General features: G+C 42.3%; 1 protein-coding gene across 2 annotated transcripts; it reads right to left on the bottom strand.

Moving 5' to 3' along the window:
• Positions 1 to 1,792: 1,792 nt before the first annotated feature.
• PM20D2 (peptidase M20 domain containing 2) lies at positions 1,793 to 15,284 on the bottom strand. Of its 2 annotated transcripts, XR_007401298.1 has the most exons (8): positions 14,723 to 15,284; positions 12,114 to 12,262; positions 8,084 to 8,226; positions 6,845 to 6,999; positions 4,564 to 4,699; positions 3,208 to 3,315; positions 2,736 to 2,986; positions 1,793 to 2,520 (listed from the first exon to the last, which is right to left on the bottom strand). XR_007401298.1 is itself a non-coding variant. In XM_049092362.1 (7 exons), exons 1-7 carry the CDS (start codon positions 15,176 to 15,178, stop codon positions 2,832 to 2,834), a joined length of 1,302 nt encoding a protein of 433 aa, XP_048948319.1. In that variant the 5' UTR covers positions 15,179 to 15,283; the 3' UTR covers positions 1,793 to 2,831. The 2 variants fall into 2 exon arrangements, 1 of the variants encoding a protein (XP_048948319.1); XM_049092362.1 differs by having other exon boundaries at positions 1,793 to 2,986; positions 14,723 to 15,283.
• Between the last annotated feature and the right edge of the window lie 1,969 nt (positions 15,285 to 17,253).

Genomic DNA, 17,253 nt, shown 5'->3' with positions numbered 1-17,253 from the left:
TTGCACACCAGCCCTAATTCCACACCTTGTTCTATCACGCAAGAATGCTTAGCAGAGTGCTAAAGAATCTGTAACAATGGAATGCTAACCTGAAATTTTCTCTGAATTATTTTTTAAAAGTAAATCAACCACAAACAAAACACAAAGGCTTTGTATGAAGAACAACGAACTCATGACACTTCACAAAAAAAACAGAATATTAGTATGTTGGGTTACCTGTAAACAATCACTCTTCTAGAACATTATTGAGACTTTAGAAAATAAATGTTCCTTAGAGTATAGGACTTACATAAGGAATTTAAAACCTATAGTTGAGAAATTTAATTAACCTGATAACAAGGAAACTAATTCCATTTCTATAAATCAGTGATCTTGGACATATCCAATTCTCAGCCTGAAGCTTCTGCTGATCCCTCTCCCATTTGTAAAATACATACCAACCATGACTCTTTGAGATTACAAATAATCAGACAAAGCGTGTCATTAAAGATGGAGTTCTAAAAGCTGATGTGAGGAATTGAAGACTGGCTTGCATAGAGGAGAGTCTTAAAGCATCAGGGGAGCTAGATCTCAGTGAGGTAAATACAAATACTAAAAGAAACAAACTTCTGAAGACGCCGGAACTCCAAATGAGGACAAACTGCTGATGCATTATAACAGTCAACACCAGGGCACTGCCATGTAATCCCTTTTCTGTGTTTTCGATACAGAGGCCCTATTTTACTGTAATATAGGACAGAGATGGGAAAAAAAAATTTTTTTAAATAAAGGGCCAGATAGTAAATATTTTAAGTTTTACTGGTCGCATGATCTGGTCTTGGTTTCTATTTTTTTCTACAATTCTTTAAAAATGTAAAGATTATTTTGTACCTGCTAGCCACATAAAATCGGGTGCTTGCCAAGTGAGGCCACAGCTTGTAGTTCCTTGATATAGAAGAAAAGCAATCCTCAGCTACTAACTCTCTACCCTTTTTTTCAACTTTAAATAATTTCAGATAGGACAGGAATTAGAGGTTCAAAGGACTATAAGGATAAGTGATCTAACTTTCCAAACGGGGAGCTCAAGGCCCAGGAGTCCCACATGACTCGCTAGTAACAGAGAGGCCAAACACTGGTCTTTCACCTTCTATTTTTGGAATATACTCAAATTTGAGGACTCCCTTTAAAATAAAGTATACTACAGCTTTACTGTATTCACAGCTTAAAGTATTTGCTTTACCAGATATTTTTCACATTCTTTTATCAAGAAATTCACACTAAGAAAAGAAAAAAAATATATATATATACATTTTTTTTTTTTTTAAAGAAAAGAAAATCTTAAAAATACTTTCAAAATAGTATGGAGATAGCGTGCAGCTTAAGGAGGCTTAGAATTCTGTCCCCTAAACTCGGTAAGCTGGACAGGCTGGCTTCTGAGTAGAAGCCTGAATAGGGCTGCTAGGTCTATGACATTAATATTCAAAGCAAATAGACATTACTCCTTTCTCATTAAGTCCCCCAGAAGACACTGGGATACCACACAAACACTTCACAGAAAGAGTCTAACCCTATCCGTCTATATTTTTTCCTATTACGGATATGTGGAATTAGGAATAGCATTTTAATGCCACTTCTCAGAGTTAATTATATTAAAAAATTTTTTCATTTTCCTTCCAATGGTAAAACTGAAGCTTATGCTTTGTACCTGAGTTTCTAGTTGTTTCCCACAGCACTTCTGGTCAAAAACCTCTCTTTATTATCAATGAAAAGATTCTCTAAACCAAAACAGACATAATCAGATTTTTTTTCATAATCAGATTTTCAAAACCTCTCTTTATTATCAATGAAAAGATTCTCTAAATCAAAACAGACATAATCAAATTTTTTTTTCATAATCAGATTTTCCCTAAATTTAGTACATGAATTTTATTTTATTTTATTTTATTTTTTTTTAGTACATGAATTTTAAAACAATTTCATTGCCCTATACCAAAAAGGAAAAAAAATCTTTCATGGATCAACTCCAAATATAAAGTTTGAAATTCCTTGAATCTTTTAAAATACACTTATACAACAACTGAATTTATGAAATATTATCACTGATAAGCCATGTAGCATCCATACTGTTTGAAGAAATGCCATCACAGGGTTGCCTGGCTGGCTCAGTCAGTGGAGCACGTGACTTTTAATCTTGCAGGGTTGTGAGTTCAAGCCTCAGACTGAGTATAGAGATTACTTAAAAATAAAATCTTTACCAAAAAAAAAAAAAAAAAAAGAAATGCCATCACATATCAGCTTCTAAAAGATCACAATTTCATCAGACTTGTGAAAATTTTCATTTTAAGTATCTAAATTAATATTTTTAGGTAAATTCTATGCCCAATGAGGGGCTCAAACTCATGACCCTGAGATCAAGAGTAACATGCTCTACTGACTGAGCCAGCCAAGTGCCCCTGAAAAATTTCATTTTAGATAATGAAGTCATGGGTTTTCTCCACGTCATGGCCTCATTTTTCAGGTAAGAGGAATCTGACTCCTTTATTTTTTTTTTTTAAAGATTTTATTTATTTACTCATGATAGACATAGAGAGAGAAAGAGAGAGAGAGAGAGGCAGAGACACAGGCAGAGGGAGAAGCAGGCTCGTGCCAGGAGCCTGATGTGGGACTCGATCCCGGGACTCCAAGATGGTGTCCTGGGCCGAAGGCAGGTGCCAAACCGCTGAGCCACTCAGGGATCCCCCAATCTGACTCCTTTAAGACCAAAAATTAAGGATGTTCTCCTCCATCATTAAAAAAGATTAAAGAAAAAAATCATTACTTAATGATCCGTAAGTGGCTCCTAGATCTTCCTTTTATTCTACCGTATTTAAAAACTCTTCTTCTTGAAGTTTCAATTTAAAGTCTTCTTTGATTCTCTCTAGCAACTCTGGTTTAAAAATAACATCCAATGCTGTCATTGCCAGAGCTTTGGCAGTACGTAAAGTGTAGAACTGAGCTTCTTGTGATCCTAAAAGGTAGAGAAAAATAAATGAATAAGCCTCCATATTTATTACAAATTACTGTACTGGTTTGCAGGTTAGTACTCGATATTGAAACTGCCTCTTCAAATGCCCACACCTCAATATTTTCTGATCATGTCAGAAAATGAAGTAACAATAGGCTAAACTAAATGAGCAGCTATTACCACAAAAAGCATATGCCGACACATTCAATTCTAAAAACACTTACCTGCAGCTTCAGTATATTGTTCTGTATGGTTCAAGGCATCAGATCCAATGTAAAAATATGGATGAATCCCAGGAACCACAAAAGTAACATTTCCAAAATCAGTAGATCCTTTGAAAGGTAAGACAATCCATGAATTTCTAATTGCTAGTCCAATAAACACCAGACTGCACTTATCCAATTTCTATAGGATCTGACATGATTTACCACTCCTTTCCTTCTAGAAATTCTCTATTCCTTTGGCTTCCATGACTTGACTCTCTCCTGTCTAGCTCTCTGTTTCCTCTAAATTGCTTCCATTGCCTGTCTCCTAAGTGCTGGTAATCCCTAGGGTGTCATCTTTGGGCTTCTTCTCTGTGTACTTAGGTGATCTCAAAAACTCCTTTGTTTTCAATTACCTTTCAGATACTGACAACTTCTCTATCTGCAATCTAGACATCTTTGGGAGGTCCAGATTCAATAGTCCAGAACAATTCCCCTTAAAAGTTCTATAAGCACTTCAAACTTAACATATTAATAATATATACCAACATACCATACCCCAACCTGTTTTCTCCTGAACTCCTTATCTCAATAAATGACATCAACACCCATTTCTATGGTCAAGTCCTTTTGAGTCCACTTCATCAACAGCTACTATTATATTTTAGGAGATATATTGCTAACATGCAAACATATTAGTGATGCTTTTAAAAAGAAAAAATCTAAAATAATCCCCAAAACACTTGTAACTATTTAAATTCTAATCATTGCTTACTAAATTGTTAGTAAACGACCACAATAGTTATCCTCAGAAACTGGAATGCCCCTCTTATAAGTACTTGCTAGCCTGCCTACTGATGACTGAGAATAAATTAAAATTTTATTTCTTAAGTAGCTCACTTAAAAATTCAAATTAAGCAAAAATTTTTTTAAAAGATTGTATTTATTTATTCATGAAAGACACAGAGAGAGGGGCAGAGATATACGCAGAGGGAGAGGCAGGCTCCCTTCGAGGAGTCTGATACAGGACTTGATCTCAACAGCCCAGGACCACAACCTGAGCCAAAGACAGATCTCAACCCCTGAGCTACCCAGGTGCCCCAAAACTAAGCAAATTTAAATACTAGAAATATTTAGAATACAAAGGAAAAAGTATATTGGCTATTTCTAAAAGCAAATCTGCTCATTTAACACTTTACATTCACTGAAGAGTTCATTAGTTTCTTTCCCCTAACCATTAAGTTTTTGAAATATATTGTTAAAAACAAGAGCTATACCTCCCTACCTCCAAAGCTGCTAAACAAAACCATTTAACTAAAGATGATATTTTCCTTCCTCAAATAGCACAATATAGCATATATGAAAGAATCTAGTTACCTGAAAAGCCATTCAACATTGCATCTTCTGAAATAAATTCTATTCCCAGTTTTTTTCCATTTTCAACATAAGCTTTCCATAGGCTCTTATTGGGAAGAACATTGTAATAATCGCGTGCTCCACCTTTAATTTCTACCTAATAAAATTATAAAACAAATTTTGAAATAAAAAACTCATTCACTCTCTAATTTTCAAACCAGCAAGAAGTTTAAGAGAGCACACTTTCCCTTTCGTTTTTTTCACTTTCCCTTTCAGATACAAACTCTCTCAAATACTTTACGTTTAAAAATTATGTATTTTGTATAATGAGACTTCGCTAGGACCCTATCTCCTTTATGTTATATATACACCAAATCACACAATGTCATCTTGCTCTACTAATCAGTGATTCTCAACCTTAGTAACTTCAATAGGGTATGGAAGGAGCCCAGGAATCTCCATTTTAGCCAGCACCTCCAAGTAATTCTGATGCAAGCAGTCCAAAAACCAGCCACTGAGGAACACTGCTCTAGGCTGTAGCCTCTAGAAGAAAAAAATTAAGCTTTGCTCATATCCAAAATACAAGCTGACACTGACACCACTGCCTGGTACCCTAAGAGAAAGAGAGGTTTACAATGAAGAAGGATATGACTCATTTGCTATTTATTTTTTAAAGTACTCTCTACACTCAATGTGGGGCTTGAACTCATAACCCTGAGATCAAGAGTTGCATGTTCTACCAACTGAGCCAGCCAGGTGCCCGATCCTCATTTATTAATCTCTGTATTTCAGTATATGAAGATTTACAAGTAGTTTACAGGTGGCCAGTTAAGAGGATTCACAGATTTTGTTTTGATTAAGTCCAAAAGTTCCTCAAACTAAAGGTAATATAATTAGTAAAAGCCAATTTTAAAATGGTAGAATTGACATTTCTTCTAGTCTTAGCAATATCTAAGTTAGAAATAATGACAACCTCACCATATAAGTCAGCCAAAATATAAAAAATTAAAGAGACTATTTAAAATCTAGATTAAAATCTAATAACAATGAACCTTATCCTAAAGGAATATTATACCTTAGGATACTAGCTAATAATAGTTCATGTATTTATTCTATAAGTATTTATATTTAGAATTATAAATAAATAAGGGATGAATGATTAATTTTTTACTCTTGGGCACTTAACATAAACTGCCTGAGAATCACTGCTACTATGAGACACCATTACTATCAGAATAAATCAAACATCTCTAGTCTAACAAGAGTAGAAACAAATAAGGTAGTAATAAGGATGATGGCTAGACCCTAATTCTTAAAAAATATCTCATTTCCCACAAGAATCCAAAGATGAATTATATGATCTCTATTTTTCTTATCTCTATTTTTCAAGAGAAAATAGAGGCCTAAAGATATGAAATAAGACAGTAAAAATGTTTCCAAAGTTACAAAGTCAGTAGACTGAGAGGTAAGATCCAGATCTTGGCTCTCCAACTAGACTATAAACTCCTCCCAGGGCAAGATTTAGGTCATTCTGAAACATGTCATCTTATGTATGCCCTATATGATTGATACATAAATGTCACTGACTTTATGGTTCAAATGAACAAACTTGCTTCACTAATTTCTGCATCTATTTTAACTTTCCAGCAAGACATCAGTATTTATAACATTACTGCACAAATCTGTAACTCCACCAAAATTAGCTTTTGCTGATTTTGCCAGAAAGTACCTTTTTGGGTACTGTACAGAGCAATTCTGAAAACATAACTGCTAAGAAGGAAGGCTGTAACTTGCAAAAAAAAGAGGGATTCTAGTGCAGCACTATCAAGAGCTATTCCATTAACAGTGTAATAAGATGACTGTATGTGGGCACTGAGCAAAATAAATAAGAATTAAAGACTTTCATATCACCTATTCAGTCACTTGATTTTACATATTCAAATCATTGCCAAATGAAAAAGAGGCAAGGTAGGTTCTCATCGAACTTTAAAAAAAAAAAAAAAAGATTTATTTACTTACTTTAGAGAGAGTGCAGTCATGCACCTGTGTAGTGTGTGGGGAGGGGCGGAAAGAATCTCAAGCGGACTCTGCGCTAAGTGTGGAGCCCAATGGGGCTCAATCTCACCACCCTGAGATCATGACCTGAGCTAAAATCAAGACGTCCAATGCTTGATCAAGACGTCCACCCAGGCACCCCAGGTTCTAATCTAACTTAACAATAATCTCAATAATCTAATTTAATAACCCCAGCCCATATATATACCTCTAATTTTAACTTAGATTAACTCTTAAAAGGTCTTACTGTACAACCAGTAGCCAAAGCTGCAGCTCTGAAGCAGTCTTCTGCCTTTTTGGTCAAAACTGGAAGTTCTTTCATTGAGGGTGCACGGAAGTAATAGATTAATTCAGAATAAGAGGGAATGATATTGGGTTTTACACCACCACTTTTTATTATGCCTATAAAAAGAACCAAATTACTGAAATTGAGTTTGGAGACCATTTCTTTAAGTTAAAATACACCCATAAAGTTTTCAGCCAGTATGTACATGAAGAAAAACAATTTAAATTTATTAGCTTCACAGATATGCCAAAGAGACTTTTATTTCAGTAGGTTTCATTACCATTGTGTTGTACATTTTGATAAACTTTTGACCTAAGGGATAAAAATGGTATAAGGTTATATAACTACCCTTGTACTACCAGAATCCTATGAATATTTTAAATGTCATTGGATTCTAGGGACATAATTTTTATGCCAGTAAGAAACCAAAGTAGGTCAAAGATCACTAAGCACTATTGCTGCCAAAACAAATGCATTTATTTGGAACTACACTGAGAATGAAGATTTATCCATTCAAAGTAATAACTAAAATAGATGTAGAAATAAAATTTATATGACCTGCTCTCAAAATATAATTTCTACATATTTCTCTTTAAAAAAAACTAAGAAAACTGGTAAAAAGTACAATTACAAATTAATTTCAGCCTACAACAAAATCAGAAAGAACAGATATTAAAGTATAACAATATCTCAAATCATAAGAAAATAAATTTAAAAATAAATTTGTACCTTCAAGATAGTACTTTATTACCTTAGTTACCTTAAGGTGATATGCATAATTTAAAAAGATGTTACTCAGGATTAATGGCACTTGAAAAAATAAAACCAGTAACCGTAACTTTTTAAAAATTGAGCAAATGATTTATTACCATTAAAGAACAGTGAGGATAACTGGAAAAATCAAGATTCAACTTTCAAATACCTACAGAAAGCATGTATGTCCTTACATAAAATCATTATCTCTAATACTCAAAATGACCATTCCCCATTTATACATAAATACTCTTAACTGCCTTCTTTCCCAATAAATATAAACCTCCTAGTGTTCTCTCACATGAATTTCTGAAAACGTTTAAAAATTTTTGGAATATTCTTATGAAGTACATAAAATGTCTCCAATTTTTAAAACTCAAATACTAATTACATTGCACTGAAACACATTAAACACCATCTATTACACAAAATACTTGACATTCGTACCATGAACTCTCCAGGATGGTTTCATTTGCTGTCTCAAGACAGACAGATTGTTGTAGGCAAGAACAGCAGCATCTAATGCATTTACTCCTTCCCAGGGATATGCAGCAGCATGACATGCTTTGCCATAGTATTTCACAGTCACACTAGGAAACAAAATATCATTCAGAATTACTCTTCAAAATCACTAAAGAAAATCTAGGTACTGTCATTAGAATTACCCAACAAGTATTTAGAATTAATTCAGACTGCCAGAATTTTTATTTGCAAATCATTTGTAGAAATAAGTTACCTGAGAGATAACTATTATATAATATAGTGACTGACACAAAGATCTCATTCCAAAGAAGAACTTTGCTCAACCAACTTCCTGTATAAATTAAATCTGTATGCAATTCAAGTCAAACAAACATGCAATTCTGTATTAGGTGCTAGAATTACAAAAAAAGATGGTTCCTGTCTCCTTCTATGCTCCACTGTGATAACTCTGTATCAAAGATCTGCATAACTCAGATAATTCCGTCTTAAGGTTAACCGAAGATGAAGTAAAACAGAAATAAGTGACAATTTGGTCTTTTTATTTTTTTATTTTTTTAAAGATTTTATTTATTCATGATAGACAGAGAGAGAGAGAGAGAGGCAGAGACACAGGCAGAGGGAGAAGCAGGCTCCATGCCGGGAGCCCAAAGTGAGACTCAATCCCGGGACTCCAGGATTGCACCCTGGGCCAAAGGCAGGCACTAAGCCGCTGAGCCACCCAGGGATCTCCCAATTTGTTTTTTTTTACAGATTTATTTATTTATTCGAGAGAGAGAGAGAGAGAGAGAGGCAGATACATAGGCAGAGGGAGAAGCAGGCTCCCTGCAAGGAGTCTGATGTGGGACTGGATCCTAGGACCCAGGGATCACACCCTGAGCTAAAGGCAGTCACTCAACTACTGAGCCACCCAGGTGTCACCCCCCTTTTTCTTTTAAGATTTTTAATTTAGAAAGAGCTGACAATTTGAAATGAGTTACGACAATAGCAGATTATACTCACAATATTATAAGATACTGTAGCATTGTCAGTTGTTCTTGACCAGTATTTTATTAGTGTTCCAAAATACTTGTATCACTAATAGCTTAAAAGTTTATCAATTACTGTTATTCCACTTTCAAATCGTTCTCATACCAATCTTAACTACTCCAATAATAAAAAAAAAAAAAGGTTTAGGGCAGCCCTGGTGGCTCAGTGGGTTTAGCGCCGCCTCCAGCCCAGGGCGTGATCCTGGAGATCCGGGATCGAGTCCCACATCAGGCTCCCTGCATGGAGCCTGCTTCTCCCTCTGCCTGTGTCTCTGCCTCTCTCTCTCTCTCTCTCTGTCTCTATGAATAAATAAATAAAATGTTTTAAAAAAAAAAAAAGGTTTAAAGGAAGGATTGGGTGGCGGGTGGGGGTGGGGTGGAATTAAAAGAAAATGAAAATTAAAAAAAATTAAAAAAAAAATAAATAAAGGAAGGATTGCATAAGAAATAGTCGTTTATAACATGACTTGCTTAGACACTTTTTAAGCCTAACAGTATCCATATTTAAATTATTAAAAAGTTACTGTAGATTTATTTTTTTAATGGACTAGATTCAAGAGTCCTTGGTATGCTCATATTTCTTGACGAATTCAAAACAATTTGTTAGCAAAGACAAATAAAAGCATCCAAATATATTATTAAGACTTTATTGGATACTTGCTACTTCCTTGACATATATTTTGTCACATTATATTGAAATTGAAATTTTAACAAAACTGAAAAGGATGGCCTTTATGAAAATGGCTCTAGTACCATTTCTCCCAGGGATCAAATCCATGTACAATTAAAACACAATAAACCATAGGAAAAGAAATGTTCATGATTATTTTATACCCACATTAATATTTTAGCATATTTTAAAACAGATTTTAAAAAATATATTTTATACAAACTGATACGGAGTAATTTTTAAGACATATTCTTTCATTTTCTGGCAAGAAGAGCCAGACCAACAATATATTTAGCAGAATATTTAAAGGGGAAAATCCTCCTTTAAAATTCAATTTTTGAAAAATAAAATAAATTAAAAAAAATAAAATAAATAAAATAAATTCAATTTTGGGGGCACCTGGGTGGCTCATCAGGTTAAGCATCTGCCTTTGGCTCAGGTCGAAATCTCAGGGTCCTCCCTTGGGGTAACCTACCTCCCCACCCCACCTTGCCCCAGCTCAACAGGGAGTCTGCTTGTCTCTCTGCCCCCACCCCCTTACTCATGCTCTCCCTCAAATAAATAAAATATTTAAACAAATAAAATTCAATTTATATGTGTACCTATTTATGTTTATAAATATACTCAAAAAGTCCTGGGAGGATATATGTCTCTTCAGGAGGGAGAGGATGTGGGAAAGGTGGGATAACTATTTTTAAAATTTCATTTTAGTTCTTGGTTCTCTTTTCTGTCTTAAAAGATGGCCAACGAAAAATCTAGGAAGCCAGACACTAAAAAAAGGCTTGAGGTCAACTGGGTTGATCAGGATCAAGGCCAAGAAGCCTAACTCATTAGTCCTAGAAGGCTAATGGGCTGGGAAGCCTGCCTACAGCTGCAAGTCCCTTCTAGCCAGAGGCACTGGCAGAGATTTCTAACCTCCAAGGTTCTCCAGAGATGTTCTAATATATACTACCCCTGAAATCAAGGTTAAAAAATTCTTGTTACTGAGACAGCACCAACTCCTAATGATAAGAAGGAAGATACCAGAACAGTTAATCATCTGAAAACAAGGCCTCATGAGATGCTTAAATGTAAAATAACAGTATAATCTAGAAGCTCGCTGGAATGGTTCTGCTATTAATCCCTAGCTACCGCAGAGGAGAGTATGTGGTTTTTTTCCAGCAGCTGAGCAGTGGCTCCTTTACACTGGCCCACTAACCTCTTGACCACTAACTACTAGGATCGAAAGTTCTGGTGTACAGAATTCAAACCACTTCAATGATCCATGTTCCTAAGTACCAAAAAAATTAAAGGTCAGCACCAGACAAATCAGAAAAGTATACACTGGCAAATTCCACTAAAATCCAGAGCTAGTTTCTCTATTCTCTCTCAAAAATATAATTCACCCTCTGTGCAAAGAACTCAAATGACAATAAACTAGAAAAGTGTATTTTCTTCCCAAGTCTAATAAAGCTGCCTCTTACAAATCTATTCAGTTGCAAAGACAATCCCATATTAAAGGATAGGTATTTTCAAGAAAATAGATTGCTCTCAGTTTAAACTGGAATATGTGTTGGGGTGTCTGGGTGGCTCGGTCTGTTAAGCATCCGACTCTTGGTTTTGGCTCAGGGCATGATCTTGTGGTTGTGGGATCGATCAAGCCTCAAGTTGGATTTTGCACTCAGTGCATGCACAGTCTACTTTGGATTCTTCCTTCCTCTGCCCCTCCCCACTCATGCTCTTTCTAATAAATAAATAATTTTTAAAAATTGAATATGTGTCAACATATTCTGTTTGCTACTCTTATGCTTTTTAGGCACTACCTTAATAGTCCAATGATGAACACCACATTAAATCTCAATTTAGAAGAGGCTTACCAAATGTTATTCAAAGGGAATCAAGTAAAAAGCAAAAAAAAAATAAATAAAAAAAAAAACAAAAAAAAAAAAAACCCAAAGGGAATCAAGTAAGGTATTACATCATCATTTTTCAATTCACTTTTTAAATGTGTAAATATGGGAGTTTTTTTTTTTGTTTTTTGTTTTTTTTAAGATTTTTATTTATTTATTCATGAGAGATACAGAGAGAGAGAGAGAAGCAGAATCACAGGCAGAGGCAGAAGCAGGCTCCATGAAGGGAACCCGACGTGGGACTTGATCCCGGGACTCCAGGATCACTCCCCGGGCCAAAGGCAGGTGCTAAACCGCTGAGCCACCCAGGGATCCCCCTAAATATGGGAGTTTTACTCCTCAGTTAGGACATGCAAATATTTTAATAGTCTGTTTTCCACAAAGGGGCTTATTTCAACTTGACTACTTACTCATGTTCCGCCACATCAGGTAGATAAGCAGCATCCTCTTGGGATGGGTGAGCCATAAAAACAACATCAAGATTTTTAAAAGCCCCTGCTTCCATTAAATCAATTTTGCCACCACCTTCTTCTTCGGCAGGGGTTCCCAGGACAATTACCTAGAAGGAAATACCTGTGTCAGAGCAAAACAACCACAAAAAATCCTCGGAGGAAAATAGCAAACAGGTTCCCTTGCACATGTATTCACAACCAACATTAAAGTCCTTAAACTATGGAGCGAGGTTTTACTCTCTGACAAATAATGCAGTGGGCATAAATCTAAGGTGCTAAATTAACCACAAATCTTAACTTATATTATTATACCAATTTAGGGCAAAGTGTGCACTAAAGCTACAGCAGGAAACTCTTCCAAATTTTATAACTCAATTTTATAAAACTAATGGCAAAGATGAAAAAAAGATAAATATTATATATACTGAGTTCCTCAAAATTCTCTAGGGACCTATTTCTTTTTTTTCTTTTTTTTTTTTTTTTTTTTTTTAGGGACCTATTTCTTAAAGCTTCTTCTTGACTAAGTCTTTTAGTAATGTATATAATTATTCGTAAACACTTTACTAGTAAAGAACTTTCCAGTTACTTACTGGTTATCCTCACAACAACCCTGTGAGGTAGGCGAGCGATGTGTGTCATTATTTCAGGGATGGTAGTTTGAGGCCAGGAGTGAAGTGTTTGGCCCCATGACACAGAGCAAGTCTCCAGGTAGAGCAGGGATTAGTTGCCCTGATCCTCAGTCCTGAACTCTGATTCCTTACTGAGCTACCTCATTAAAAGGTCTTAACTCAAAATTTTTTTGAAGAGCATTAAATAAACCTTAAAACCACATTTAAAAACAGCCAACTAGGGATCCCTGGGTGGCGCAGCGGTTTGGCGCCTGCCTTTGGCCCAGGGCACGATCCTGGAGACCCGGGATCGAATCCCACGTCGGGCTCCCAGTGCATGGGGCCTGCTTCTCCCTCTGCCTGTGTCTCTGCCTCTCTCTCTCTCTCTCTCTCTCTCTCTCTGTGTGTGAGTATCATAAATAAATAAAAATTAAAAAAAAAAAAACAGCCAACTATGACACAAACTTACTAATTCGATTCCACCAGTTCAACCAGGCAGATTTATTGGTCACCAAACACCTAATTAAACAAAAGAGAACTTTACAGAACATTTTACTTTGATATTTAAGCTTAACTTCTTCAAACAATTTTTAAAAGCAAAGAAAAATTATCTAGAAGCAACTAAAATACTTTCGAGATCACGTATAGGACTACAATGAAACAAGCTGGAAAAAGTCTTGTCTTGTTTAGGGAATCAACATAAACTCCATTTCCAGAGAGGACAGATAACCTTGCTACAAAACAGTGCATTACCCTTCAAATGTGTACATTTCCCAAAGTTGAGCCTTCTCTGGAAGTTACAAAACTCTCAAACTCTCAAATTAACCTGTTTTTTACTGAACCCTGGGCTTTTTAAATTTGATGACTTCACAAGTTACATCTTGCTGACTTCTCTGAATCTTTCATAAACCTGATTAAAGTTAAATCTCTCCAGTGTTTCATGCAATGGCAAAGGACACTCCTCCCCCCCAACAAAACAAAAACCTACCCAGAAGCAGTAAAGAGAAGAGCAGCTAAAGAGAATAAGCCACAAAAGATGAAACTGTTAAGATAAAAGAGAAAAGTTACTGACATTTGAAAAAAAAAAGGGGGGGGGGGGCTACAGAACATGAAAATAAAACCTCGCTCTTGCCCTTAAGCCAAATGGTGATGATTGCATCTTAGCTCACAAAATGAGGACAGACCATCTGAAAAAAAAAAAAAAAAAAAAAAGAAAGAAAAACACAGTATGCCCTGTAACAAACATAAACGGCATTACTCCACTTGAAGAAGACATTTCTTAAAACCATGAAATATTAAAATTTAAGGATGAACTCACTTATGTAGCAAATATTCATTCCCTTCCCTACTTTTCGTGCGGGCGCTTTGGTTGTTCTAATGAATATTTCCCGTCCAAAATACCAATGATTCGAGTCACAACAGCTCCTCTGACTGCCACACACAAAAGATGCTCTGCAGCCTGAGAGGGGGCCTTGGGTTTCCCTACCATGACGACTTTCTTCCAGAGATTGCACAACCCTGTCGGCGAATTGCGGTAGCCTCTGTTACCAAAAATAAATCACAACGAAAACCAGGCTCGGTTCTAAGTTCTTCCCCTTGGGAGAGTCTACTCAATCGTTGACAACTACGTAATAGAAACCCAAAATCTGTCAAACGTCGCCGTGCGGGCAGCTCCCGAGCTGCAGACTCGTACCCAGGAGCCCCTCCCCCGCGCCCAGGCCGGGCGGGGACCCCGAGGGGGCGGCTGCGCTCGGGAAGCGCAGGATCCCGCGGTCCCCGGTCCCCTCCTCCGCGCCCGGGCCGGGCGGGGACCCCGAGGGGGCGGCTGCGCTCGGGAAGCGCAGGATCCCGCGGTCCCCGGTCCCCGCCTCCGCGCCCGGGCCGGGCGGGGACCCCGAGGGGGCGGCTGCGCTCGGGAAGCGCAGGCGGTGCAGGTCCCGAGCCAGGGCCCCACCTCACCTTCACAGGCGGAGGCGGCCCGGGGCGGCCCTCCAGGGCCCCCTTCACGCCCAGCGCGGCCGCCGCCCCGACCTCGGCGATCAGGTTGTGGCCGCAGGCGTGCCCGAGGCCCGGCAGCGCGTCGTACTCGCAGAGGAAGCCCAGCTGCAGCGGGCGCGGCGTGGCGCGGCCCCCCGGCGGCTCCCACTCGGCGCGGAAGGCGGTGGCCAGCTGGTAGTGCGGCTGCACCGTCCACGAGGCGGCCGGAGGCTCGCGCTCGAAGAAGCGGGTCAGCACGTCGTGGGCCCGGTGCTCCTCGTAGGCCAGCTCGGGCTCGCTCCAGATCGCGCGGCTCAGGGCCCCCAGGCGCTCGGCCGCCTCGTCAATGCGCTCGGCGGCGCGCAGCTTCAGCAGCTCCAGCGCCGGGACGCCGCCGCAGGCGCCCCCGTCCACCGGCCGCTCCTCCCCGGGTCTCATCGCGACCACAGCCGGTGACCTGCCGGCGCCCCGCTCGACTGCGCGTCCGCTGGCTCCCTCCGAGGTGCCCGCCTACCGCTTCAGCGCACGCTGCGGCGTCGGTGGAATCCGGGAGCGGCGCCCAAGTCAGCTCCGCTGCTCCCGGGAGCTCCGCCCCCCGAGCCCGAGGCCCCGCCTCCGTCGCGCCCGGGAGCCCCGCCCCCCGAGCCCGAGGCCCCGCCTCCGCCGCTCCCGGGAGCACCGCCCCCGAGCCCGAGGCCCCGCCTCCGCCGCTCCCGGGAGCACCGCCCCCCGAGCCCGAGGCCCCGCCTCCGCCCAGGAGCCCCGCCCCCCGAGCCCGAGGCCCCGCCTCCGCCCGGGAGCCCCGCCCCACGAGCCCGAGGCCCCGCCTCCGCCGCTCCCGGGAGCACCGCCCCACGAGCCCGAGGCCCCGCCTCCGCCCAGGAGCCCCGCCCCCCGAGCCCGAGGCCCCGCCTCCGCCCGGGAGCCCCGCCCCCCGAGCCCGAGGCCCCGCCTCCGCCCGGGAGCCCCGCCCCACGAGCCCGAGGCCCCGCCTCCGCCGCTCCCGGGAGCACCGCCCCCGAGCCCGAGGCCCCGCCTCCGCCCAGGAGCACCGCCCCCCGAGGCCCCGCCTCCGTCGCTCCCGGGAGCACCGCCCCCGAGCCCGAGGCCCCGCCTCCGTCGCTCCCGGGAGCACCGCCCCCCGAGCCCGAGGCCCCGCCTCCGCCCAGGAGCTCCGCCCCCGAGCCCGAGGCCCCGCCTCCGCCGCTCCCGGGAGCACCGCCCCCCGAGCCCGAGGCCCCGCCTCCGCCCAGGAGCCCCGCCCCCCGAGCCCGAGGCCCCGCCTCCGCCCGGGAGCCCCGCCCCACGAGCCCGAGGCCCCGCCTCCGCCGCTCCCGGGAGCACCGCCCCACGAGCCCGAGGCCCCGCCTCCGCCCAGGAGCCCCGCCCCCCGAGCCCGAGGCCCCGCCTCCGTCGCTCCCGGGAGCACCGCCCCCCGAGCCCGAGGCCCCGCCTCCGCCCAGGAGCTCCGCCCCCGAGCCCGAGGCCCCGCCTCCGTCGCTCCCGGGAGCTCCGCCCCCAAGCCCGAGGCCCCGCCTCCGCCCAGGAGCACCGCCCCCCGAGCCCGAGGCCCCGCCTCCGCCGCTCCCGGGAGCTCCGCCCCCGAGCCCGAGGCCCCGCCTCCGCCCAGGAGCACCGCCCCACGAGCCCGAGGCCCCGCCTCCGCCCAGGAGCCCCGCCCCCCGAGCCCGAGGCCCCGCCTCCGTCGCTCCCGGGAGCACCGCCCCCCGAGCCCGAGGCCCCGCCTCCGCCCAGGAGCTCCGCCCCCGAGCCCGAGGCCCCGCCTCCGTCGCTCCCGGGAGCTCCGCCCCCAAGCCCGAGGCCCCGCCTCCGCCCAGGAGCACCGCCCCCCGAGCCCGAGGCCCCGCCTCCGCCGCTCCCGGGAGCTCCGCCCCCGAGCCCGAGGCCCCGCCTCCGCCCAGGAGCACCGCCCCCCGAGCCCGAGGCCCCGCCTCCGCCGCTCCCGGGAGCACCGCCCCCGAGCCCGAGGCCCCGCCTCCAGCGCCTCGCCCGAAACCTGTCTGGTCCTCCCTCCACCCGCGAGTGCTCCGCCCCGGGGAGCAGGTGGGGAGCTGGTAACTGCTCCCAGCCGGGAGCGCTGGGAAGTCGCGGTGTCGAGGGACACCTCTCTCTTCCATCTCCTTGGCTGTGCTTACAACTGAATTATGCTTTAAAGTCATTATTACTTTTCTGCTGTGGCTTATTTCCCACGGCAGCAGAACGAAGACGGTTTTATTGGCTCATTGCCATCAGACACAGACCAAGTGGAACATGGTCCTTGAAAAAGGCCACTTTCCTTTCTAGAACAGTGATAAAAAAAATTATACAAGATTTTTAGTTCATAAAACCAGATGCCAAAATAAATGCTATACAAAGAACACTGGTCTATAGACTATATTCTCAAGTGTTCAATACTGCCCTGACTTTCTTCTCTGGAGGTTGCTGTATTATCTAAAAGCTGCAACTACTCTATATAGTTTTCTTGTAAGAATGATGCTAGTGTCTAGAACAGC

Source organism: Canis lupus, chromosome 12 (genome assembly GCF_003254725.2).
Source record: "Canis lupus dingo isolate Sandy chromosome 12, ASM325472v2, whole genome shotgun sequence".
In the NCBI taxonomy this organism is placed as follows: domain Eukaryota; kingdom Metazoa; phylum Chordata; class Mammalia; order Carnivora; family Canidae; genus Canis; species Canis lupus.
This window is presented reverse-complemented; position numbering and strand designations above follow the sequence as displayed.